Source organism: Myodes glareolus, chromosome 15 (genome assembly GCF_982192425.1).
Source record: "Myodes glareolus chromosome 15, mMyoGla1.1, whole genome shotgun sequence".
NCBI classification, from domain to species: Eukaryota; Metazoa; Chordata; class Mammalia; order Rodentia; family Cricetidae; genus Myodes; species Myodes glareolus.
In genome coordinates this window covers 34,827,001-34,852,894 of record NC_142040.1, presented here as the reverse complement: position 1 = coordinate 34,852,894, position 25,894 = coordinate 34,827,001, and the positions used below count along the sequence as shown (strand labels likewise).

General features: G+C 39.7%; 1 protein-coding gene across 2 annotated transcripts in view; it reads left to right on the top strand.

Moving 5' to 3' along the window:
* Zswim6 (zinc finger SWIM-type containing 6) overlaps positions 1–25,894 on the top strand; it is a 170,477-nt gene that overhangs the window by 108,984 nt on the left and 35,599 nt on the right. For both annotated transcript variants that reach the window (XM_085676736.2, XM_085676735.2), the window contains exons 3-4: positions 11,092–11,240; positions 15,432–15,582. In XM_085676736.2, the coding sequence (XP_085532862.2) occupies positions 11,092–11,240; positions 15,432–15,582 (300 nt within the window). The remainder of the gene's footprint in view (positions 1–11,091; positions 11,241–15,431; positions 15,583–25,894) is intronic.

The following is a 25,894-nucleotide window of genomic DNA, read 5'->3' as shown; positions in this document are numbered from 1 at the left end:
AGGAGCCTCTTTGATGCCCATCATCCTCTTGAAGTAGATTGATGCTGCCAGGACCATATGTGTCTCATTGTCATAAAAAGTCTTAAGCTTTTAAGACATTTTAAATGCCATATTCTGAAAGTTTCTGAAAGATTTGAAGATTAGCTAGGTGAAATATATCTCTATATATCTAGAAAGCCTAACTAACTTGGCTAGAAGTTGACTATTATAGAGGATTATCTAGTAACCTTTATTTCTTAGTTATACATTGCATTTTTAAATGAGCTGCACAAACAATATCTTAATCAATTGGAAAAATATACATATAACAAAATTGACCTTAAATTTCTGTCAATAAACCAAGATCCATACCAGTGCAAATCTCTATAGCATATCCCCCTTTAAATGTAAACAAATATTTATAAACAATATTTGGTAATTTGGGCATAGTTTTTTTCCAAAGTGCTTCCTGCTTTTTTGGGGGGAAGTAATTTTTAGGAATGTTCACAGTAACCTTTCAGGGGCTCTTGGTCTATCAAATCACATTAGTCTGGAAGGATTCCACAGGTTTTCATCTTCTGTGGAAACAAAAGAAAAACCTCCTTTCCAAATCAATAAATCCCACCCATTTCTATTAATCTGTGTATTGCTACATGGCTGTGACTTACTGGCCAAGTTCTGGGACATGTCTATCTCCTCAGATGGCTACATCGCGTTTCACTGGCTCCACCTTCTTTCTTCCAGAATTCAGTTTTTCCTGCCTAGTTCTATTCTATCATATCACAGACCGAAACAGCTTTTTTTCATTAACCAACAAAAGCAGCACATATACAGAAGGACTTCCCACACCAGCAAGGAGTGCAGAAAAATAACTAGCTCGATAAAAACAATTAGAACATGAGCCTGGCAGGAGATGGATTGAGGAAGTGGGGAGTGGATATGATCAACAGGTGTTGTTCACAAGTATGAAAACTTAAAAGAATAAATAAAACATACCACTTTAAAAAATTGTTTCTTGCTTTTTCTTACTATTTTGAAATATTTTTGAAAACACTTTTATCTGAGTCATTAAACATTGTGTTTCATTCATATTCCTTACACAGTAATCTCTGTATTGTCAGTGTACAGTTTCAGTAACGTGTACATGATGGTGAGTCATCCATTCACAGGCAATGGTGAGGGCATTGGTCATGGTAGTAGTCCCTGTCAGGTTTTATTTTATTGTATTTTCCTATATTACTCTATGATGCTAATATCTTACCAAGGAGATTGTAATTGTGTATTTTTAAGCAAACTTTGCTTTTATCTTTATATCCTAATAAATTTCTACCTTCAATACTGTTCTTTAAAAAAGGAAGCTAGCATCTTTGCTAAGTTCTTACCTATAGATTTATTGACTTTTGAGCACTAACTCCCTTCTAGTCATGTAATTTGTGCTTTTCTGACCCCTTTTCCTATTAAAGGGGGTGTTCTAGCTAGGCGTGATAGTGTGTGCTATAATTTCAGTTTCCTAAAGAGGCAGAAGCAGAATTGCAACTTTGAGGTCAGCCTGGTTTATATCTATAGCAAGACTCAGTCTCAGAGCACACCCCAAAGGAGGTAGCATTCTACATTGGCAAATTGTGGCCAAAGGACAGAATATTGAACTTGAGAACTGGAGTCCTAGAGCTTAGTATTGACTTTGGCATGTATTGCCCGACTGACTGGGCGGAACATGTTTTCTCTCATTCTTAAAATGTTTGTCATCTTCTATGATACCTTCAGAAAAGAAATTATATCAATATACATGATAATAGTAAAACGATATTCATCCTAATCTCATTGGGGCACTTTGAGAAAAGAACAAAGGACTGGCAAGATGATTCAAGGGGCAAAGGTGTTTGCTACCAAGCCTGACTCCTTGGGTTTTATCCCTGGAACCTGTGTGGCTGGAAAATCAAAACTCACAGGCTGCCTTCTAACCCCCAGCACCCACGCCATGGTACTTGCACACCTACAAGCCCCCTCCCGCATAGTAAGTAAAGAACAGGTGCTGGAAACTAGAGCTGCCGTGGTCTGACTCCCTGATACCATTTCCTCCCCTTCCTTTCTCTGCTGTGCCTTGTTTACTGACTTCCTTAGGCTAGCTTGGAGTAGGCAAACGACAGCTAAGGGACAGGTTACAGGAAACTGGTGTTGACCCTGACATTGAGTGAAAAGGAGGTCAGTTAGTGATCCTTTCAAACCCAGACCCCAGACCAATTCTTCAGGATACCATCTCAGTAAGCAAGGGATTTACTGATGTGTCAGATAAGGGCTGAAAAGCCTATTGAGCTCTGAAACACCTATAGAAACACAGACGTCAACCAGGATCCACACTTCAAATCGGCATCTCCTGTTGAGTCTTCCAACTGTGCGTTTGATTTTACTGGATTTTTTAAAATAATTTTATTTTTATTGAAAATAGATTTTCTTCATACAATATTCTGATCATTGTTTCTTTTATGAAACCAAAACTATAAATCCATCTTGTCTAGCTGTCCTTCTTAATTTAGCCTTGAAATACTTCCGTCTGAATCATTTCATTCATCAGTCTCTATAAACTTTTCATTTATCACCAAACAAATCTACACATTAAGTTCCTGTTTCATTTGGTATAAACATGGAGACTCATGACCTATGTATGTTGATAAGCTATCTGAGCAAATAATAAACACATACATAATAAGCACACCACATATTTTTTAAACAATCTCTTTTTTGTTTTTTTCATTGTTTTTGAGACAACTCTCTCTGTATAGCTCTGGCTGTCCTGGAATTCACTCTGTAGACCAACCAGGGTGGCCTGGAACTCACAGAGATCTACCTGCCTCTGCCTCTTGAGTGCTGGGATTAAAGTAAAACATTCCCTTTAAGAATCCTGTCTTGTTCTTTGTAGGAACATGGTTGTTTATTCTGTAAGAGTCTGTAAACACGTTTCAAACCCACTGGTGAGTGACAGGGTGTCATCTGATGTAGGCCTCATGTCATAGTTCTCTTCCCTTTATTTCCCCATAGGTGGTATTGTCATTGTAATTGGACTTTCTTTAGCAACCAGCCTTTGCAAGCATTCTGGGAAGGTATTTGACGGTTACGAGCCTATCTTTATTGTGGGACACTCTAATGTTGACAATGGCACAAAGTATGATCTACTGGTGGTTAATTTAATTAACACATACATGTGTAGAAGAGAAAGTTGCTCTATCTACACTACTGGGAAAGGTAGCAATGTGAAAGCCAAAGAAAACTCTTAAAAATGGATTTTGAAAAAAAATTATGGTGGTTAGAGAAGTATATGAAGATAAAAAGACAGGTTCTCATTGGTTCCCTGCTCCCAGTACCAGTGTCCCACCATAACACCCGCTGTAGACAACATTGTCTATTCCCTATAAGAGATACACACGTGCACATACAACTTTGGATGTAGCTTTAAAGAAAAGACAAAAACAGTTGAAAACTTCATTTGTACTTTCCTGCTGGATTCAGGGTGGGGGGGAAGCAAATGGGTCTAAGTGTCTGGCTTTAGGTGTAGTGTTGTGCGTGCTGTGAGCGGTCTCTGGTGCGGGTGCATCTTACCGTTTATCACAGCGACCTTGGAGAGGTGCCCATTAGTTGTTCTCAGGGCCATCACTTGGTATGTGAGCTCTTGGTTTTGTATTTTAATTTTACTTTTTTAAATATTAAAGGTCCAGTAGTATAAATGCTAGAATAAATGGTGCATGCATTTTGGATTTTATAATCATTACCAAATCTCCCTCTAAAAGTTATATTTTAACCCCAAATTATAACCAAACTTTGATGTTTGCATCATGAATTAAATGTATCTTTAAAAATATTGGTGGATAATGATTATATATAGAATAAAGTATGTCTTACATACTATATGTAGAATATAGTATGTCTTACACACAGAGTCTCAGCATTTCACTTTAGCAAAAGTAGTAATCTTAAAGCTTAATGTCTCTTAATTTGGAAGTGTTACAAAGTGTCTCACCCATAAGGAATTTTCCGGTGTAATGCAGAGATAGGATAGGTACTTGAGCTCAGTAGCCTTCATCGTGTCCCGTTTTATCCAGGGTGGCAGTCTTCTCTGACAACCTTAGGCCTCATTTACAGAGTCTCCTGTGTTTTTTCTTCTTTAGTTGACTCACCAATCTCTCCATGTTGGTTAGATGAGCAATCTAACCTGGAGCAATCTCCAGGTTGCTCTTGTTGCCCACAAATGGGTCTCTTACGCCTCACTCTGTAGCCAGTGTTCTGTATTTAATAAGAGTTCTGTCTTTGAAGTCTTACTAATCTGAGTTAGAATGTAGCCTCTGGCCCCTGTGCTTTCAAACTTAGTTACTGAGGCAAGTAGTCTTCGGCCTCAGTCTCCTTGTTCATGCAAGGTGAACCATACCGAGTACCTATTTCACGAGACGGGGAAAGTCGAGAGCAAACACTGCTAGATCCTGTTATCTCCATCGCTGTAATGTGGCAGTTGAGCTTCATCTGTAGATCTGTAGGGTCAGTAGTAAATGGTGAAGGAAAAGATTTGCAGATTCTTTTTGTCCATTGGTTTTTTGTTTGCTTGTTTTTATTTTTAAAGTCTTCCTGGATTGCTGGAACAGGTGTGTGCCACACGACCCAGGTCACAAACCAGCATTTTAAAGCCGGTTTGAAATAAACAGAGCAGATTTATTTGTTGCTAGAACTTGCAAGATGTTCGATCTCTTTCTAAAACAAAACCTGCTGAGAACTTTGCATAAATATTTGTATTTGTGTATCAAGTGATTGTTAGTACATTTTATCAAATAAATAATGGACAGTGACTTACCCGCTACTGTGTAGTGTTGTATGTTGTTTATGTGCTGCATGTTTCATGGGTGTGAGAAAATGGACATATACTTTATTGCTTTTTCCCCATAAAAGATACACGAATGCACTCCTGAAGAATGAAGTAATATGGGCAGAGAGGGGGGAACAGTGGAGGAGAGACTGCAGGTCTTGCTGTTTGAACTGTAGCTAAACTGTGAACTGAAATATAAGCATTGGTCTACACCATCTTAAAATGAAAATCCAGAGGAGCTTTAAGTCTTTCTAAAGAACATGTCTGTTCAGCTCACATTATCATTTTTTGACATGTTTTCTATCTGCTCTAAAGAAAGACATGTTTATGAATCTTGAGTCACCAGACTCTGCTATTTTGCCCCCTTTTCATCAGAGCGAATGGTTGATGACATGATTTTGACTTCAGTTTGTAAGAAAGCTGTACCCATCAATTTAATGTTTTCTAGCTTAAACAGCAGGCATTAAAACTATGATAGTATTTTTCCATAGGTCCCTCCGAAAGAGACTAAATTAATTACCTCTGCAGTCTATTTGCTGCCTGCATTCTGCCTAAATAGAGGAAATTGGATAATTTCAATGAAAAGAAATATTACTTCTAAGTTTAAATCTCTAAAAGCATTATTTGGAGGCTAGAGAGATGGCTTAGTGGGTAAGGCACTTGCCACCAAGTCTGATGACATGAGTTTGAGCCCAGAATTGACATGTTGGAGAGAACTGTCTTGCATATGCCCAAACACACAAAAAAATACATAAAAATAATAAATGCTTGAAATGATAGTTTTATGGAATCAGGTCACAATAGAGTAGGAGAAGAGAAAGAATGTATGTATGTATCTGTGTTTTTTAAAGAAAGGATTTCTCTGTGTAACCCTGGCTGTCTTGGAACTTACTCTGTAGGCCAAGATGGTCTCGAACTCAAGGATCCTCCTGTCTCTGCCTCCCAAATGCTAGAATTAAAGGCATGTGCCACCTCTGCCCAGCTAGAAAAGAAAGAATTACCTTCTCATCCTGCATGAGCCAAACACAGTAGGAGCCCACTGTGATCATGTCTTCATGAATCGGGTTAAAATGTGCAGGATGATTTGGTGTTATGTAATACTGAGAGATAACAGCATCCACGGTATGAGACAGTTATTTTAATAACTGTCTTAAAATATGCTTCATTCAGAACAGGAGAGGTGCCCGTGTGGTACCCCGGGACCCTTAGTACTTTCCTTTATTATTAAGGTCCACAACCTGCCAAGATACTTAGCATTCTCTCCAACTACAGAATCCGTGTTCTTCCCCCTTTCTTAATTCAAAGAGAAAAGTCCAATTCAGTAGGTCTGAAGTGGTGCCAAGGTATCCAGTATGCCCTAGGAATTTTGATAGGTTTTAATTTAGGGAAGTGTTGTGATAGGGGTTTGATGTTGGGATGAAACAGAACTAAGCCGAGTAGTAGACTCAGACTAGACAGCGGTTCTTCATGTCCATGGTGTCTCCCTTGCTTCTTCCTCTGGTGTCACATTGCCTAGGTGGGAGGGAAGCAGACTTACGCATACCTGTCTGGGAACAATAGACAATTATCTGTTTCACTATCCTCCACCCAGTAGCTTCCCTCACCCCCCCAAAGGCTTGCAACTGAAGAATTGAACTTTGACAATACCCTCAAAGATTGATTATACATTGGAAATATTATAGCATGTATAATTATAAGAGTAAAAGAACACGATAGCTTTTAAAGCATTTAATTTATGGGCATAATGATTGTGGTTCCTGCCCAACTCAAGATAATTAATAGTAAACAAATAAATGTATGAATTATGCTTCTCTTTGCATTTCCTTCTCAAAGTTAAATGCTTAGAAGCTTGTCTTTGATTATAAATGACCACTAATAAGTAAGAAATAAATTCTATAACTCTTACATTTTTATAGGATTCCAAGTGAAGCACAGCACAGTCAAGTATACAAACAATTGGGATTTACATAAACTTCAGTTCTAAAGTTTACTTTTAAATATGTGTCTGTTATTGAACTAGTTAGCTCCTGAACTTACAATCTTATTTATTTATTTATTTAGAGATAGTCGTTCTCTGTGTAGTCCTGACTGTCCTGGGACTAGCTCCGTAGACCAGACTGACCTCAACTCTGCCTCTGCTTCCCGAGTGGTGGAACTAAAAACATCTGCCACCACTGCCTGGTTGGACCCATGGTCTTAACGTGTGGTGGGCAGACAGTTGACCATAGAATTATATCCCCTTCTCAACATGAAAGTTTAATATGTACAATTAAACTTTGAAGATAATTTCCACTGTTGTGATCTTTTGGCCTATAATGTATGTGATGCATACCTTGATATGTAAAGAATATCAGGTAAAATCTTACACCCACAAGTTATCTTTGCTTTTGTTCCTATAGCTAAGTAACCAGAATTTTCTACAGTGAATCAGCAGACTTATTTTTATTGCCTGGTTAATGTTTTTATTCCTATATGTAGAGTTTTGGAGTTAAGATGGAAGCCCGAGAAGCATAAGTAGTTTGTCTGGAGGTGCATACTCTTTCTAAACTGTTCATTGAATTGAATTCCTGAAGTTCAAATGCAGGCTTAGAACCATGCTTAACCTTTGAATTCATGTGTAGACTTTGCAGATTTTATCCACAGGTCATTTTTTTCTCCAGTGCCTTCCTTTTTCCCATAATACTCTTAGGAAGTAGGGTAATTCTGATACTAGCATACCAAAACACTCAAAAAGACTTAGAGCCAAATCAGGTTTTGTGAAAATTTTGATATGTTCATACATTTATTAGTTATTTCTCCATTTGGGCAAGAACGTGTGTGTGTGTGTGTGTGTGTAAACATCAATGATAACTTAAAGCAGTTTTAAAATATATTTTAAAACTTACTTTTAATTAATTCAAGTCAAGAGTGACTCTTGGATTCTAGTATCATTTATTGCTCTTTGCTTGGAACAATTATAAATTGAGTATAATCTGCAGTGCTTAGAGGGTTTCTCGGTGTTGGTCAATTTGCCTAGGCATTCAGGCCATAGAAGATGATTTTGTTTCCTCTCATTCAAATTCTTGTCTACTTAAAATACTTGGATTTCTGTGACAAGACCCTATGTTTCTCCTGTAGAGTTTTGGCCCTGCAGCTGACACCTTTGCTGTGACGGAGCACAGCCAGCCTCTCCCCATGCGGGCCCAGGTAGACAGAGAACTCTTCTTGGGGAGGGATTTCTAGCAAAGCACACTGCACGAAAATCAACACAGGAACAGCTGCTCTCCGAGTCCAAACCGTCAGGAACAGGAGAAATGAATGACACGTAGCCCCTTTGCGTTGTGTCAGAAATTTCCTGGAGGAGTTTTAGTAACATAATGGGGAGAGCTTAAAAGTTGAGACCCTGTAGGTTAGTTGTTTGCAAAGTGTCTTCTGATACATTCCCATAAGGAATCTAGCTGTCTTTCCACAGAGAGTACGTGTAAGAAGGTCCCAGTAACAGAAATGGACGGATGGGGAATTAGGGACTCTGACTCCCTCCGAGATACCATTTGTAGACCTACTGGTTACAGTAGCATTGTGTGTCCTTACAGCTTCCTGTGAAATGAGAGTCGTGAGAACAAACACCAGCATGCCAGTAGATCGTCTTTATGAGGAAAATAGGAAATCATGTCTGTAAGGGAGGAAATATTTGCTTTGCGCCCTTCTCTTTTCCATGCTTTTCTCTGAGTGTTTGGTTCCCAGATTGTTGCAACAATGGGGACAGATAAAGTCCTCACTTGTACACAGCTTGGATATCAGCCTAATTGCTCAGCCCCTAATTAGAGCAACTTTTCACTTTGTGGGAAAGTCTCTCCAGCTCTTCTAAGAGGACACCCGTTCCCACTGCCCTCGCTGCTTTTCCTCTAGCACCAGGGCGCTTTCCTGACTGCCTTTTTAAACCTGCCCTGCCTCCCTCAGCGTGGCCTCCTTCCTGATTAATATCCTTTGCCCTCTTTTGTCCTGTCTCCAAGGTATTCCACATTCACTATATTTAAAACTGAACTCCCAGATTTGATCTCTATGTCAGGGAATTGTCCCATATTCTGTGTAGCAGTTTGATCTAGAAACCTCTCCACACCCCATGATCCCTTCCATGTTTCCATCTTCACCAAGTCTTCTTGCATCTGTGTTGTCTTTCCCAGATTGTTTGTGTGAGGAGATAATAATGCATAACTTCTTTTAAAAAACCTCATTGTCAACATGAAATTAGTGCATTTCTGTATAATTTTCTTCTCTTGTTTTTTCATTCCATGATAATTTTAGATCATTTGCACTCCACTGTAGTACATGGAGACTACCCCCATTCATTTTTGTGGCTGCATAATTAACATTTTATGGTAAGAATGTTGCAGGTAAAGCCTATCAGGATAAAGAGTAGTTCATTCTCCTACTTCAGGTAACGTCCTCATAAGTTCCTATTCATTGCCCCAAGGGAAGAGGCCCTGAGCTCCTCAGCTGTCAAGCTGAGAATCCTCGTTCCTCCAGGATTGTCTTGGGCTGCTCTGCCGTAGGCCCTCTACTCTCAGGTTGATTGGACTTTTATTTCTATCTCCCAGGCTTCTTTCTGCCTAAGGCCTCTGCCCACGTTCTTTTTTTAGTCCCACATGTGACCCATCCCTCTTTCCCCTGTCTTTAGTCATTGCCGTATCCTGAAGGTAACTCGGAGTTCTGATAAGTCTCTCAAACCTGCCTTTGAGGAACAGTCCCCATTCAGCACTCTGCACGCACATCTGAACATCACACATCCGTAGCGTCATTACTGCACTGCTTTTTCTCTTAACGCAAACCATGTTTTCCAAATAGTTGTTGCAATTCAACTATGTATAGAATTAATGTAAAAGATTATAACAAGTTATTTTAAAAAGGGATAGAATAGCAAATATTAGACCACTTCATTTATGCTAAGGTTTTTCTTTCTAGTCAGACTCTTCAGCTTAATTTATAGCTGTAATCATGTAAGTACATAGACTCATAAGCATAGTAGGCATAGTATAAGTAGAATTATTGTAGGAACTAGATAAAAATACGTTTTAAATTAGTTCAAAACAGGAATTCTGTGTTTTAAATACCATTATATCTCCATGTCCTTGCAAAGGGCAAGCTAGCAGCATTGCCACTGTGGCTGTACTGACTGTCTGAAAGAATAAACGCCACTTTGTAGGAGTTGTTCCACCGTGGCCCTCTACTAGGGTCAAACAGACCCAGTTTCTAAGGAGACATTAGTGATTATTTCCTTGAACAGTTTTGTATTTTCCTTGAACAATTTTGTATTTCATCATTGAGTGAAAGTGATGTAGAACCATATCTATGTCTAAAGACTATTGAAAGGTTTATGAGACATCAGAAGTGACATGTTCTTATATTTAAAATCTCATTTCTTATAGGTCTTAAGTGCCATTGTTTTATTTTCTTAACAAATAATGAAGCTTAAAGTTTTTCCCTGAGTATCTGGGTAACTTGTAAATTTGTAAGGTAGCCTTCACTCACTGGATTTATTACATAGCTGTTGTCTTTCCTGTGTACTTCAGCAATAAAATATTAATGCAGTTTGGCAAGGTAATACTACAACCTGAGTTAGTGCAACAGCTGCACTGCCTGCTCCCATGTGTCTTAGTTTCCCTTTTTAATCTTTCCTTTTCTACAAGTAAAGACTTAGGTCAGCATCTTGTTGTTATGGTAGCAGAGGATGGTGAAGTTTCTTGAGTCAACAGGAAAGAGTGAAGTCCGATGCTGAATGACTTGTTCTGTATTTTCTGGGTGTCAGTGAGAAATATTTTTCTAGTATGTCCTACGTGGATTTTCCTACATCATGCATTTACAATAAAATATCTTTAATTGTTTTTGTTTTGTTTTGTTTTTGAGACCGGGTTTCTCTCTGTAGCCCTAACTCTCCTGGAATTAGCTCTGTCAACCAGGCCTGTCTCTGCCTCCCAAGTGCTGGGATTAAAGGCATGCGTCATCACCACACTGCGACTCTTTAATTCTTTAGGAAAGAGGCTCTGTGTCTATACAGTGGAAATACTTGAGTTCTACAGTAATCTGCGTTTGACTAAGTACAGATAAGGAAGGTCTTGGAAATTAAAGGTGAATTGCATTTATTTCTGTCAGAAATTGGTTATGTATAATTGAGACTGAGATGGATTTTAAAAGTGTCTAGTCAAAACCAGAATCTGAATTATTTCCAGATTTGTTGTTAGAAGCTCTGAGCCCAGCTTTAATCCAGCACATGTCCCTTTTCTTTGTAGGTGCTCCTGATCCCACGGCAGGTGCTAGCATTGACGATGAGAACTGCTGGCACCTGGATGAAGAGCAGGTGCAGGAGCAGGTGAAACTGTTCCTTTCCCAGGGAGGGTACCATGGATCGGGGAAGCAACTTAACCTGCTCTTTGCAAAGGTATGGCTTTCTGTTTCAAAGAAGGATTCCAAGTATGGGAGCATATATGATAACTGTGTTACGGTCCTATATGGAATAGGGTGGAGATTTTAAGCAAATGAACCAGTGGAAAAAAAACCTGTATTATAATACAAGCTTTAACTTGTTTATGTGACCTTCTGCAGCATGTGGGTCATTTTTGGCTCTTAGTTACTATAAAATGATGATAATTTGTTACAGTTTTAGCAAACTGTTCCGAGGTGGTGGTGTGCACCTATAATCCCAGCACTCGAGGGGCAAAGGCATGTGGATCTCTGAGTTCAAGGCCAGCGTGGTTAACAGAGTGAGTCCCAGGACAGCCAGGGTTGTTACACAAGAAAAACCCTGTCTCCAAAACCAACCAAATAAACAAGGAAACAACCCCCAAAACTTCTCTCAATAGTAAAAACAAAGTAAAGGCTTACTTGACATCCTTCCAGGTGTTTCTTTTTCCCCCAATTAAACTAAACACTTCTTTTATACATACACTATCTATATCTTAATAATTTCAGTGATACTTAGCGTTAGTTTCAAAACTGTGAGTTAGTTTCATAAATTTCAACATTCTACCCTCTCTAAGTGAGTACTAAAAGCTTTGGGAAATTATTGGTCAGTTTTCTCATTTATAAAATTAATAGTAACATATCTCTTCCCATTATTTTAATAATAGTATTAAATAATGGTGTTGTGTTTATTTCAACTACTAAAAACCAATGGCCTAAGAAATACCTGCTGTTATTAATACAAGTTCTTTGTGATTGGAAGTTTTGCCAGGCATTTAGTACCATAACATAATTTCTGAATACTGGGTAAAGTGCTTTTTTGAAAATAATATTGGAGCTAACGAAATGGCTTGGTGGCCCCCTGAACAAGCATGCGAACATGAGTTTACATTCCCCAGAGGCCACGTGAAAGCTGGGTGTGGTGGTGACATGCCTGTAATCTGAACCTTGGGGAGTGGAGTCTAGCCAGCCCAACCAATTAGTGTTTCAGGTTTGGTTACAGACTCTGTTTTGAGGGATGGATGGATGGATGGATGAATGGTTGGATGGATGGATGAATGGTTGGATGGATAAGAGGTGGAGAGGTGAGGAGAGAAAGATGTGGAAAGTGATAGAGAAGGACATGCTACATCAGCCCGTCACCCTCTGGCCTTTGTAAACTCATATGTGCTTAATAACCTACACATGAACACATGTACCTCTCTCTCTCTCTCTCTCTCTCTCTCTCTCTCTCTCTCTCTCTCTCTCTCTCACACACACACACACACACACACACAAACCCCAATACCAAACCATTGTATTGCTCTTGAAGGTATAGTCCTTATTATAGATAATGTATTAAAATTATTTTTAAGGGAACAGTTAACTTTATTAATTGATTTCATTAAACAGCTTCTCTAGTATTCACGAAAATTTAAAGTTATGGATTTATATTTTCTGTTAATTTACTTTTAATTCAGAAAGTTTAGCATGAATTCTGTTACTGAATATGGCCAGAGACTAGTGTATTCTGTTAAAAAGATTTATCTTACAGGCATATGTGGATGATCAGGTTTGCAGGTTTGTTTGTAATGCAGAACATCTGAATCTAGAAAGATGCCACACATATTAATTAGTTCTTGGTACACAGATACTTTAAATTTGTCATTCTTTACAGTTAATATTCTTGAAATGTATTAACTATAAACAACAAATATACTCGAATTTGATCACTAGACATATTTTGGGTTTATATGTTTAATAATAGTTAAGCATTGATTTCATTGTTGCTGAGTACTAGCTTAGAAATGTATCAGTCAAATAAACAAATCAAATCCAGTAGGTTTTCAGACCCAGAGGAAGCATTTCACATGTTCTTTGTCCACAGAGCGCATTGTGACTGAGTGGAAACAATGTAAAATATTTATCTTTAGCCAGTCTGCAGTTGTTACAGTGTCCTTATTTGTTATATATGTTTTACATATGCATATGAAGTAATAGCAACATCTAATTTTGGAAATGTATAGCATTTTTAGCCTTAAGGCAGATGTGGTTCTGATTCCAGCTGTTATTTTTGTTTACTGGACAGTTGCTTAATTTTTTTGAGGCTTGGCTTTAGAATTCATGAAATGAGGGTTATAATCTGGTCTAGTCTGCATGTTGTTTGAAAATTCAGTGTTGAGCATAGATACATACTTAATTCTTGAGCACAGTATCCAGCAAATGGCAACTCCCTGTCCTCCCGACATCACCTGTTGGTGACTTTCTGGTGTTCCATACTTGGGTTCAGGGAGAAAGTGCTTGTCCATCTTTACAAGGCTCAAATGCTCAAGGGCCTGGGGGAGTTTAGTGCGTATCTCGGCCCAAGCCTGAGGTGGAGAATCTGTTGTCTGTGGAGTGCTGTGTTGTAGTTGAGCCTTTGGTTTTCATGCCTTGTCTTTCATACCAAATCCTGAAAAGAGAATCTCCCTCCCCACCTACAGGGCCCTCTACCAGGAATTTATCGCAGCGACAACTGTCATTGAGTTAGGGTTCTCATTTGTTCAATATGTAGTGAGCATCATACACTTTGAAGTTTTGTGTGTTCATTTATGATTTCCTGTAGACAGATTAAGCCTGGTGTTTCTCTTTTCTAAGTTGGGTAGTACAGCACAGGAAAATGGACAGGTCACGACTTCAGCTTGAAAGTCCAAGTTCAGTTATGAAGTTAGAGATTGGTTGTTTGTTTGTATTGGTGCTCTGTGAGCGTTCGTACAGACTGAGCATTCTTAAACCTCCAGGCTCTGTCCAGTTCTTTGTAGCACTTCAAAGCCTTGTCGTTTGCATGAATGTGCACAGCCCTTTGTATCCTCAGGTTCTGCACTGACAGAGAAACCATCTATGGACTGAACATGCAATTCAGTGTACAAAGATGTTTCCATTTGTATTGGACATGTACAGATTTTTCCTTCTTGTCACCCTTGGGTGGTAACATGACAGCTAGTATTAACACAGCATATGGTGTATTGACAACACTGTATTAATTATAGTGTGCCACAGGTTAATGTAGAGTTACTTTGCCGTGTTTGTGCAGGGCACATAGAACTATTAGAAATTTGGGCAGCTGAAGATTTCAGTGTTGCCATGAGGTTCTGGAACCCATGCATGCTAGCTACTGCTCTCATGTAAAATAGTTCAGTGAGAAAGAACATGCCCAAATTACTAATATATCTAAAAAATGTAAAATTCTTGCACAATTTTGTGAATATCGTAAGAAATGTTGAATTACGGAGTTGAAACTGATGACTTGCATGGAATGTGAGTTATATCTCAAGGAAACTCTTACACAGATCAGTTACACGATTCCTAAACCATCTTCAGTGGCGTGCCCTGGGTTCTGCAACTCTGCTGGTAAATATGATCAGTAGGGGAGTCCGGAATTTACCAAACTGTGTGTGTGCACGCGTGTATGTTTCTGTCTGAGTGAGTGAGTGTGTGTGTGTGTGTGCGCACGCGCACGGTGCGTGCGCGTCATCACTCACATATCCATGGAGGAGCAACAACTTGCTAAACCAGTTCTCATGAATTTATCAGGTTCAGATACCACTTTCTGGCACTTCTGTGGTTTGTTGAAGCATGAATTAGCTAGTCATTTTGTTGAGTATAGTCTGACCACAAAGTAGATCTGCTTCAGATAAAAGGCATTCTTTGAGGGAAATCATCAAAACTTATGCCACATGTGATTTCACATGCCAGTAATCTCAGCAGTCAAAAAGCTGAGGCAGGAGGATCATGAGTTAGATGTCAGATTGAGCTATAGTAAGACCTTATCTCATAGGGCCACATGCACACGCGTGCGCACACACATTTGCACACACACACCCTATGCATTTTTACCTTACATGTGAAACATGGTATAATTGTCTTATTCAAATACATAAAACTCACCAAAATATTTAAAAATTGAAAAGTTGGGAAAACTTCATTATTGAATGTGACTTCTAAAGCATAATTTATAATAATTGAGGGTGCTTTTTCTTACTATATTGTAGTTTAGGATGCAGAATGGTTTTTCATACTTTTGTATGCTTTAGAGGACTGGTGTGAAGGCTTCTCTCTCATACATACATATATAAGCACATTCCTACTCTCTTGTGTGGCTGTTATTTATTTACTTATAAATTTTAACATTTTTGTTTCGTTTCCCCACTAGGTGCGGGAGATGTTGAAGATGAGAGACTCCAATGGGGCCCGTATGCTGACCTTGATCACAGAGCAGTTCATGGCTGACCCTCGCCTGTCCCTTTGGAGGCAGCAAGGCACTGCAATGACTGACAAATATAGGCAGCTCTGGGATGAGCTTGGTAAATGAGTTTCCTGTCCATCTACATTGAGCTTTGTTGTAGATAAGACTGCAGTTGGGTATTTAGGAACACGGTCCTAGGGATCATGAGAGAGCTGCTCCGGGCAAACCCGCGTCAGTGCTTTGGGCAGATGGGTAGGTAGAAAAGGACTCAGACTAGTGTTTGGAGAACTTAGCTGTGGCAGAGCCTGGGGAGTGTCTGCTCCTGAGAGAAACCAGCACAGGAATGTCCCTTTAAATACTTGGTAAAAGGTTCTATATTTTTAGAACAAATGGTTTACATTGTAGGATCAGTTACTGGCTATTTCATCTCAATTTTTGAGTCTGCCTTGCTTTTTCCTCTTGTTGGAATTCTCAGAAGTGATTTGAATACTCACTATATTTTTAGCAGATACCGACCTAGGTCAACCATTGTTCTTGAGAATAGAGAAGATATGGCAGACTCTAAAATTTTACTGTCCAAAATCTCTGCTGATTAATGGTGTAAATACAGCAGGTGGCTAAAAGAGGAAGAGAGAGAGAGAGAGAGAGAGAGAGACTGTCTTGTGTTCAACCAGAAAATACTGGGAATGAGGCTCCTTACCCAATGTTGATTTGCTACAGAAATAAAAAATAGTAATATATTTGTTATCTTGTCTTTCTATTAAGAGATCCATAGGGTAACAGACATTGTATTTCTGTCTACTAGTTTCAAAAGAGGAAAATGCATGCTGCATTTGCAGTGTCAGTAAATTCCTGATGGCTGGCAGTCAACTGCTGCTTGGTGTGTTTGGATCCCAGGCCTAGACTAGCTCAAGAGGGACATTTGCCTTGGAAGGTCCTGCATCATTGTAATGAAAGGCACTTTTAAGATGAACAATTTGGAGATGAGGAATTTGGACCCAGGGAGATTTTTATAATTTGGTGAAACGGAATCATTGGGATCATGCAGTAAGCTACTTAAAAATTGATGTCAGTGTTTCTTGCTTGCTTGTTCAGGGAGACTTGACTGTAGGCATAGGAACTCTGGTTGGTTTGTTTCTATAGAAGTACATCTGCTACTTGCCAAGTCTCAAGGTGTTTTCTTTAATGTTTTTCTCTAGTATATTTTGGAAAATAGTATCTTATATGTCATACTTTCCTTGGGTCTCCTAAAATATTGATAGCAGCTTGTTTCCCAGTCAGATTTAAGTCAATCCGTAAAAACAGTAAATAACGACTATGTATTGCAATAAGGTCTGAGGGCGTGGTATGGTATTGAAGAACACAAGGGAATACGTGGTTTAAGTAAATATTTCTACAGAAAACTGAGTGAGTTAGTTTTTCAAATAAAGCCTTTTTAGCTTGTGACTCTATAGTACATGATTTCACTAGTCAGACCATAAAAATTAAAAAGCACAAGCAATAAAAACCAATAATGGGGCATTGGCTCAGTGGTGAAGAGCACTGACTGTCTTCCAGAGGTCTTGGTTCAAATTCCCTGCACCCACAAGGCAACTAATGACTGTATGTAATTCCAAGATCTCACACCATCACACATATATAACACACAGGCCAAATAGCTGCATAAAATAAAAAAGTTAAAAAATAACAATAATGGAGGGGCTCGTGTAGGGAAAATGTACATTACTATTAAGTGTATAAGATCCTAGACTGTGATACTGAGAAATGTGACAGTACTGTTGGTACTGCTTAGAAAGAAAATGTCACTTGAATATTTTGGTTACCAAAAAAGAAGAAATACAAAGGATACTGTTGAACAAAATTTACAGTGTTCACATTTAATGTAGTCAGGTCTCACCTTTCCAAGTTGGCTTTGAAAAATGTGTCAAGACCTTCAGTCTGAAATAGGAGTCCTCACTGGGCGGTAGATTTTGACAGCTGACTCCACTTACAGTGTCTACCAGACTGCTTTATTAAGATCCAGGTTTTAGTCAAGTTGTTTGATTTCAGACAAGGATCAAGAACTCATGCACTCACATATATCTACAAGTACACGCACTGGCTCATGTCCCCCCTCCCCCTTGCGCCCTTCTTTCTCCCGCTACCCCGTCTTGAAATCATGACTAGACTAGTGAAGTTTGCCTGTGGACTCTGGTGCTGCTCTGGTGGGATCCAAGTTTTGTGAGGAATCCCCTAGAGAAGTTACAGTAACTATCACATCTTAATATTTGTTCACCAAAAAATTAACTTTAAGTTCCTTCTGGACTACAAAAGGAAAGACTTTTACTTCTTAATAAAATGGGGGAATTTGACTTTGTGCCCCTACACGGGTCTCACATTGCTTCAAGGCTGTGCTCTGGAATTAAATGCTGAGCACTGCCAGATGCCAGACATTGAGAAGAGGCTGAGTTTTGTGGGCAAATGGGATCTGCAAGTTAATTGGTGTTTTCTGCAGGCTTCTGGCTGTGAAATGAAATTGGAAGCCCTTTAGCCACATGGATAATACAGGACCTGAATACAAATGTCACATGTCACCATCAGGACCCACTGTGAGACAATAGTGTTCCCACTCCAACATTGCACCATTACAGATCATTTAAATATGGGGATTACATTTAAACTAAAAGCCCCATTTGCCTTTTACTGCAATTTAAATGTCCTCTTAGCAAAAGCTAAGTGACAAATTAAATGAAAAAAGTGCCCACATTTTTAAAGCTGTAATGCAAAACAACCTTTTATTGCTTCTCATGTGCCACGAGTGAATCATTATACTTGTCAACCCTAAACCAAGCCATAATTGGAGCAGCTACTGTTATCAAAGTGGGGCCGCTCCATGACAGCTTAATAAAGCCGAAACTGTTAAATTAAATCCCAGATGCTTAACTCCTTAGCACCAGTGGAGTCGATGGGTCCATCTCTGGCAGTGGCCAGTACACCAGGAAAGGAAAAAAGATTTCCTGGCATGAACGCTTCCGTGTGATAAGTGTACACGCGTCCGTAGCCAAGTAACTCTGCTTCTTGGCAAAGGATCCAGAGCCATCAGATTGTCAGCCAGAAGATGACAGAATCGTTTTCATAGGGCCAGATAGCCCCCTTCCCAAGATTTGTAACTTTCTGGTTATATGTGATTTATGAAATTTCACACTGTTGATGCTTCAGAAATAGTTTAAAATAGCAGCTTCATTTTCTAAACTCTTCCTTTTCACATAAATATGTGCAAAGTTGTTTTGGGCAGCCCGTTTCTTCCCCTGTTCTCCAGCTAACAAAGAGGCTAGTTTTTCCCAGGACTTGCCAGTGTAAGTGCCTGTGATACTCACGTGGCCTGAGTTCATTTTTGTGATTTACTCCCTAGTTTTCATAACGTAGGATGAACTAGATGCAGATGCATGCTATTAAGACCTCGCTTATTGCTCCTCATTTGCAGATGCATTTATCTTGTGCATGAAATAGTTTTCTTCAGATAATAATTTTACTCTCTGTGTGTGATACTCATTTTCCCAAACACATGGCAGTATTCTGAAGATGAGTAATTTTGAATTATAATCAATGATGGGGAAAAGTCCATATTACAATTTTAAGACAGAAAAGCAAGCCCCGTGGCAATGGTGGAGAGGCCGCATGTTTGATCAAGGCCGTACATTTAGTAGTCAGGCAAACACATTTCTGCTTTCCCAGTCTTTATTAGTGACACACATATTTTCTGGGAAGTAGATCCTAGAAAGACGCGTGATCTAAAAGAACAGCCCAGTGCTGACTTGTGGCACAGCTACTGTTAGCCCTAATGGCTGCCTGTTCACCACACTTAATTACCAGGCAAGTCTTTAGGGATGAGGGGGTATAGTGTAACCTTTCTTAGGCTTTGTAAGACTCTAATTTTACTTTGCATCATAAAGTTATAGGTTGTGGCTGCCAGTCTATTAACACCTAATTAAAATGGATGTCATTAGAGGAAACAATAAAATGCAATTTAATTACCGTTTTTGTCACATGGAAAATTCTTAACTTTTCAAGTGTCGTACACCGTGTCCCCCACATTTGAAACCCTGAGTTTTCCTTTGGAGGAAAATCATGCGTTCTGCTGTCTAGTACATGAGCCCTTCTCATAGGAGGAAGATGAGCTGTGAGGGCAGAACAGATCCACAGTGAGATTGTTCACGTAGTTCTTGAGAACAAGGTGGCAGCGCCTGTAATCCATTTCACGTCTTCTCATCTAGGGACTGACTTCTTTGTGGGCAGAAGCTGGTGGATTTAAGCATTCTTCCTAGTTCTTATTTCACTTGAAGAACAATGATCCAGGGTCGGGTGTGAGACTGAGTGGTAGTATATAGACCCAGGGCACCTGGGATCAGGGTAAGTTTAGTCACCAGTAGAGAACTCAGCCCACCAGTTGGAGCCACATTTAGAGAAAAATACTAAAAATGTCCTGCTCCCTGGACCCAGAATGCCTTCTCATCTGCATCCCAGACATGGATAATCATCCTTTTGCACCTTCCCTGCTATTCTTGAAGTCACACATTCAGAATAATCCTCATAATTTAGGATGCTCTTTGTTCACAGCCAGAAATAAAAAACTTAAAACGTTCTATTCTGGAGAATGACATCTCACATCTCTGGACGCAGCAGACTTAATAACTGCCAATGTTAGTTTCTAGGGTAAATTCAGATTTTGGCTTGGCATATATTAAAGTCAGTTATGGTTAAAACCCAATCAAGGAGTCACTGCTTCCCACAAAAGCCTTACAAAATGACTTGTTGTATACAGGGTTACTTCGTTAGGGCCATGAAGCAAACAGCAATCCCCAGAATGCCTTGCAGCAGAAAGTTGTCAGCACAGACTGGGAAACCTCCATACAGCTGTCAGGGTAGAATTCAGGTCTAATGAACTTCTCATCAGGACTTCCTTGTCATCTGCCAGTCTGTCTTCCCCTGGGCACAGACGAATACAGCTTTACCACTGTGTGTGCTGCTGGTACCTCCCTCCCTTCCCTTCCAGAAGTTTTATTCCAGTTGGCACAAAGCACTATACCCAGAAGAACAGACTCTCTGGATCTAGATTTTAATGTTAGTGGTACTGATAGTAAAGAGGGAGTTGAAGTTTGCGAGTGTCAGAAGACATGTAAATTAAAACAGTTGTAATGAACCAGGAAGTCAGGGATGGTAGAAACTGACCTGAATGTGGTTTATAAGGTGTCAGTGGGAAGAAGTGACAGGAAGTAGGGTTAGTGTCCCAGACGGAGAAGCAGTGTGGACCAAGACAGGGAAGGCTCAGTGAGAAAGGTGTTTACTGTCAAAATAATAGCCATAAGGTCCTCAGTCCAGCCTTGTTCATTGGCACTTAGACTAAGAGAGGAGGAAAGTGAGACCAAGAGACAGCAGAGATCCTGGACTTGTTTTATGATTTCCTATCTTAGTTCAAGTACTACGGATAGCACAGTTGTTTACACTTAATTCTCAAGTACTGTACGCAGCAGTTTCTTGCATGCATTATATTACTTAATCCTTAAAACAGCATTATGATATAGGTATAATTTTTAGTGCTAATTTTCAACAAATGAAATGGAAGCTTAGGAAAGCTAAACAGCATTATCAGTTTACCCTAAAATACGGTTAAATATCTCTGTCAGGCATCTATACTTTAAGGAGGCAAAGTGGAGGTGACCAAGTGGCCATAAGTCTTGGCGAAAGGGCTCTTCCTGTTTGTCTACTTCACTAAGCCATCATCCTTACTGAACTTGCCCAGGCATTCTAGCTGCCTGTGAGCAGCCATGTTTTCAGGGATTCTAACTTCAGACCTTTTGGGAAAAGCAGACACACTGCTGAATAGCAGCTTACTGCTGCTTTTGAGAGCAGGGGCCGTAACTCCGTAAGCTGATCAAAAACACAGATAGAACAAGCTTACAATTGGAATCCAGTGAAATTTCATTCACACTCCCCAGTCCCCTTTGGTAATGGTCAATGGATACCATTTGCTCAGTGTCTCTGCCCTGGTCTGTACCTCGCCCTGATGGCAGTCCTGGAGTTGGTGACAATCCTTCATCTCATGTGGACTGTAGGTCCTGTGAGCCTTCCTGCTCATGGGCCATCCTGCCTGGGATGGAGTGTGCTCCTGTCTTGGTTTCCTTTACTTCCTGTGTTATAATTCGGATCTCCTTCTGTATGCAAGGCCATGTGTGTATGCAGTATCCTTGTTCTCAGAATGCCTGGTTGCTGCTCGGTCCTCCTACCAGGCCCTGGGTTTTGTAGTTATGTCACTGTGTGCCTCTTAAACCAAACTGCTCTGTGTTCTCTGGTCACAGGCCTGCGGATTCTCTTGCTGTGGAGTTCAGAGGAGGGGGATTTTCTCTGCTTCACAGAATAATTTGTAGTTTAAATCAGAAGTTAGAATGGGAAGAATGTATTCTTTACAATGAGTAAACCTATAACTACATCCCATGTAATTATCTGAACTGTCTTTCTTTTGACTAGAGTTTCTAGGGTTTAATTACCCATTTAATACCCCGTGTAGGAAAGAAAAAAACTGTAAATATGTATTAATAGGAAGTAATAGACTCTCGGAATTAAATGAGATCATTATAGGTCACTTGGTTTCATTACAGAACAAATTGTAGATTCTTAAAGATACTGTAGTGTAAGTTATCTGCGTGTACAGTTAAATCATTTATAACAAACTTAGATGGTTTAGAATAATTTCACTGTTGTGTTTTTATAAACTGCCAGGGGCTGGGGTGCTGCTTCTAACCAAACACTCTATTCTAAATATTCTAGCAATTTGACTAGAAGTTAAGATATGGTTTGTTGTAATGAAACCATGTATGCATACTGTATGGCTTTATTTTACCAAAGATGGACTCCTTTTACTTTGTTTAATGTTGTTTATCTAAAATAGTTCAATTATAATACATATTCTTATGTTAACAGCTAATAGGAATTATCAGAGTTGGTATAAAATGTCCTTTTTCTCTTAAAAATAATTTCTAGGAAAGGTCTACCTCCACTTCCTAAGAGCTATTACTGTTCTTTTCCCCAAAAAACAACCACCAAGGGGAAATGTGGCCGAAATGGCTCTGCTGGGCTGTGGTCTAGATGACTTGTCATGGTGTAGGACGTAGAGTTGTACCTCTCAACCTTCCTAACGCTGTGACCCTTTGGTACAGGTTCTCATGGTGTGCTGACCCCCAATCATACAGTTAATTCACAACTGTAATTTTGCTACTATTATGAATTGTAATGTAAATATCTGATATGTAGGATATCTGATCTGTGACCCCTGTGGAGGGGTCAATACCCACAGGTTGAGAACCAACCACTGATCTAGCAGAGGAGTCAATGTGAAAAAAGGCAGTGGAGCATTCTTCCCTTGATGTAGCAGCTTACAAAGATTGTTGAGGCCTGAGAAACTCTCCGTCTTAAGCTGTTTGGAATTCGCAAGGGGTTTGCAGAGAATCAGGCAGGCCAAGAGCTAGACGGAAAGAAGGGGCATCTGAAAGCAGGCCCAAAGCAGCTACCAGGGCTGCTCTTGGTGTGTGCTGGCACTGGGCAAGGCACTTCACAGATGCCATCGTTGTTTTAAGTCGTAGGTCTACGGGGATGGAGAGTGGAGGGTATAAGCCATGCTTGTCCTCCTGGGGAGGTGTTCAGCCACTGCCCAGCAAAGCCCTAGGAGTAGAAGAGGACTCAGGAGGAGGCAGGTCCCCTTCAGGCACAGCACTGTGACTTACTGTGTTAGATCCTAGGCTTCTTGGGAACCGTTTCAAGGATTAAAGAGTTCTAAGATTAGAAATGTCTGATTCACAGTCACTGTCTGCAGTAGCAAGTCCTTAAAATCCTCAGTTTTCTTGAGATACAGAAAAGAACGACTTCAATTCACCCAGGCGACTTTCTCATGTACCTTGTGGCAGAAAGATGCTAAATAATTTGCAGCAAGTGAAGTTTTATGAGACCACCATAGGCTTATCTGATCATTTTGTAACATTTTAATGACTTCCTTTAGAATTTCAAACTTAAAATTAAGAAAAGTGCCACTTGATTAAGAGACTGCTGCTTCTCTCATTGGCATGCTGGAGTGAGTTTGGCAGCCCCACTGGGGCCCGTGTCTCTTGCTTTGCTCTGGTGATAAAGCAGTCCGGAACAGTGGTAGTGTCTGGAATGTGGGCAACACTCTGAGCTCTCTGGCCTTTATCTTGCAAAGAAAACATTTGAGATGTAAAGGAAAACCTGATTTTGACCCATGACCAATTACACCTTGTTCACTCCTTTCATTCTGGAATATATTAGTAAATTTCAAATTTTTGCATCAGCAGACCTGGAGAAGAATGTAAAAAGCATTGATAAAATGAGAATTGGAACAGGTATCTTGCAATAGCTTAGATTGGGAGTAGCAGCTTGGATAAGCCAAGATTGCATTGGCGGAGTTCCAGTCAGGTCCCGGTTGGAACTAAGAGAAAATCATGCAAGGAGAAATGCCTTGACAGTACTGCTAAGAGCACAAAAATCCCTCTGTATATCACACGTCACCAGCATGCTTAGCATATACAGTCCCGCTGGTGAACAGGTCGGTCATTCACATAACATATACTTTCCTAGACAAATAGACCAAATCTATATAAAGTATTTAAGTATTAAACTACTCAGTGTATTTAATATTATTAATCTTCTTGTCATTGCTGTCATTATTAAGAGATGAAACTAATTTTCTAGCCATCTTCTAAAAAAAATGTTTTTAGTCCCTGTCTTTTTTTTTATTATACCATCTTTTCCCCTTCTGTTCCACTAACTAGAACATTGAAAGTAACACATGTTGTTAGTTATTCTTCCTGAAAGGTGAAAAATGTGTTGGGCATATAGTTGGTGCTCAGTAAACATTTGTGAAGATGAAAGTGAATAATTGATGTACAATGCCATCTACTTCCTTGGAAGCTTTAAGAAGTATATTTTTGATAGTAAACACTGGGAAAATATCTTCACTGTGTCATCTGTTTTATATTCTCCCACTTCAGGTTTATCTAGCTGCCACTGCCCAGGATATTCATGGGTGCCCATGTGTGCATGCACACACACGCGTGCCCTGAAATGCAAACACTTTAGAGTACAGAGGGGCACTGATTCCCTCTTGCCATCCGTGCTGCAGGTAATCTATTGCATTAATCACGCAGCCCGTGGGAAATGCATGGAGAGTGATTATACTATCATACACAATACTATCAGCATGAAGCACTTGTCAAGACCAATACATCAAAGTTTAATTCAGTAATAGAGTGAATTAGAGCAAAATGAAACATTCTGCTCTCTAGGAAACCCAACACCCATCATAAGTTCTTCTGCACTCCATAGAAAGCCAGTGTGTTCAGAAATTGTTTTTATGAACAAATCAGTGTTCTAGTCAGACAGACTATTGCAAGAATCCCCTCCCCTTCTTTTGGTATCTCACATAAGTAGATGGTGTTTACTTCACTATTGATACCCTAGAATAATCAGCACCGGTCATTTGATCACTTTTTGATATGCCTTTTGATGGATTTCTGTCCTAATTGTTCTCAGTGCCCAGCAAGAGGAAGACGACTTTCCAAGGCTCAGTGATGTACTTAAGTATAAATACCGGAAGTGCTTTTCCCGAAGAATAGCAGACAGATTAACAAGAACCTACTTGTTTGTCTTGTGGTACTCTGTGCTGCAGTTGGGGAACTCACAGCCTCACAGTCTAGTCAGGACACAGAATAAATGAGAAATAAAAGGCAGCCAAAGACAGCCATGATATAATATGAAGTGTGCTGTGCAAACCATTTGAGGGTTGCTCTCCTACATTTCCTACATGAAAATGAAGTATATCGCTATTGTAAGAAGTCACTTGCCAACTAAGTGTTTTCAGAAATCGGTTTATGTGGAGTTGGAGTCGTGACCACTGAATGAACCGCTGAACTGTTTATGAAGAAAGTGTTTGTGCAGGCTCCCGAGCCATTCCTTTCCCTGGTCACTGTGTTTTCTCAGAGTGCCATTCTCTCTCCTTGGCTCTGATTTTTTATTTATTTATTTATTTATTTATTTTGTCTTTCCTTTGCTCCCTTGAAAAGGAGAGGGATGTTGAGGGTGTGGAAAGGCTGGCTCTGTGATCTCCCACAGAGTGAGGCTCCTAATGAGGCCAAGCTCACAGCACTGACAGATCAAATGCATTGAGAAAGCTTGTTTATTAGATTATGAACACAGCCCAGGATGTCAGTTAATTCCCTTTAACTATTTTCCTTTTTGACAAAAAGAAACTATTTCAGATTTATCTGGGAGTTTGGTCAGATGATGACTAAGCTTATGCCATTTAGCAGGGCGTTTAGCCCCGCTTAACCCAGGCCTTCTTAAAACTTGCTGCATTGTATCCCTTGGGTCTGATTTTGAAAAATTTC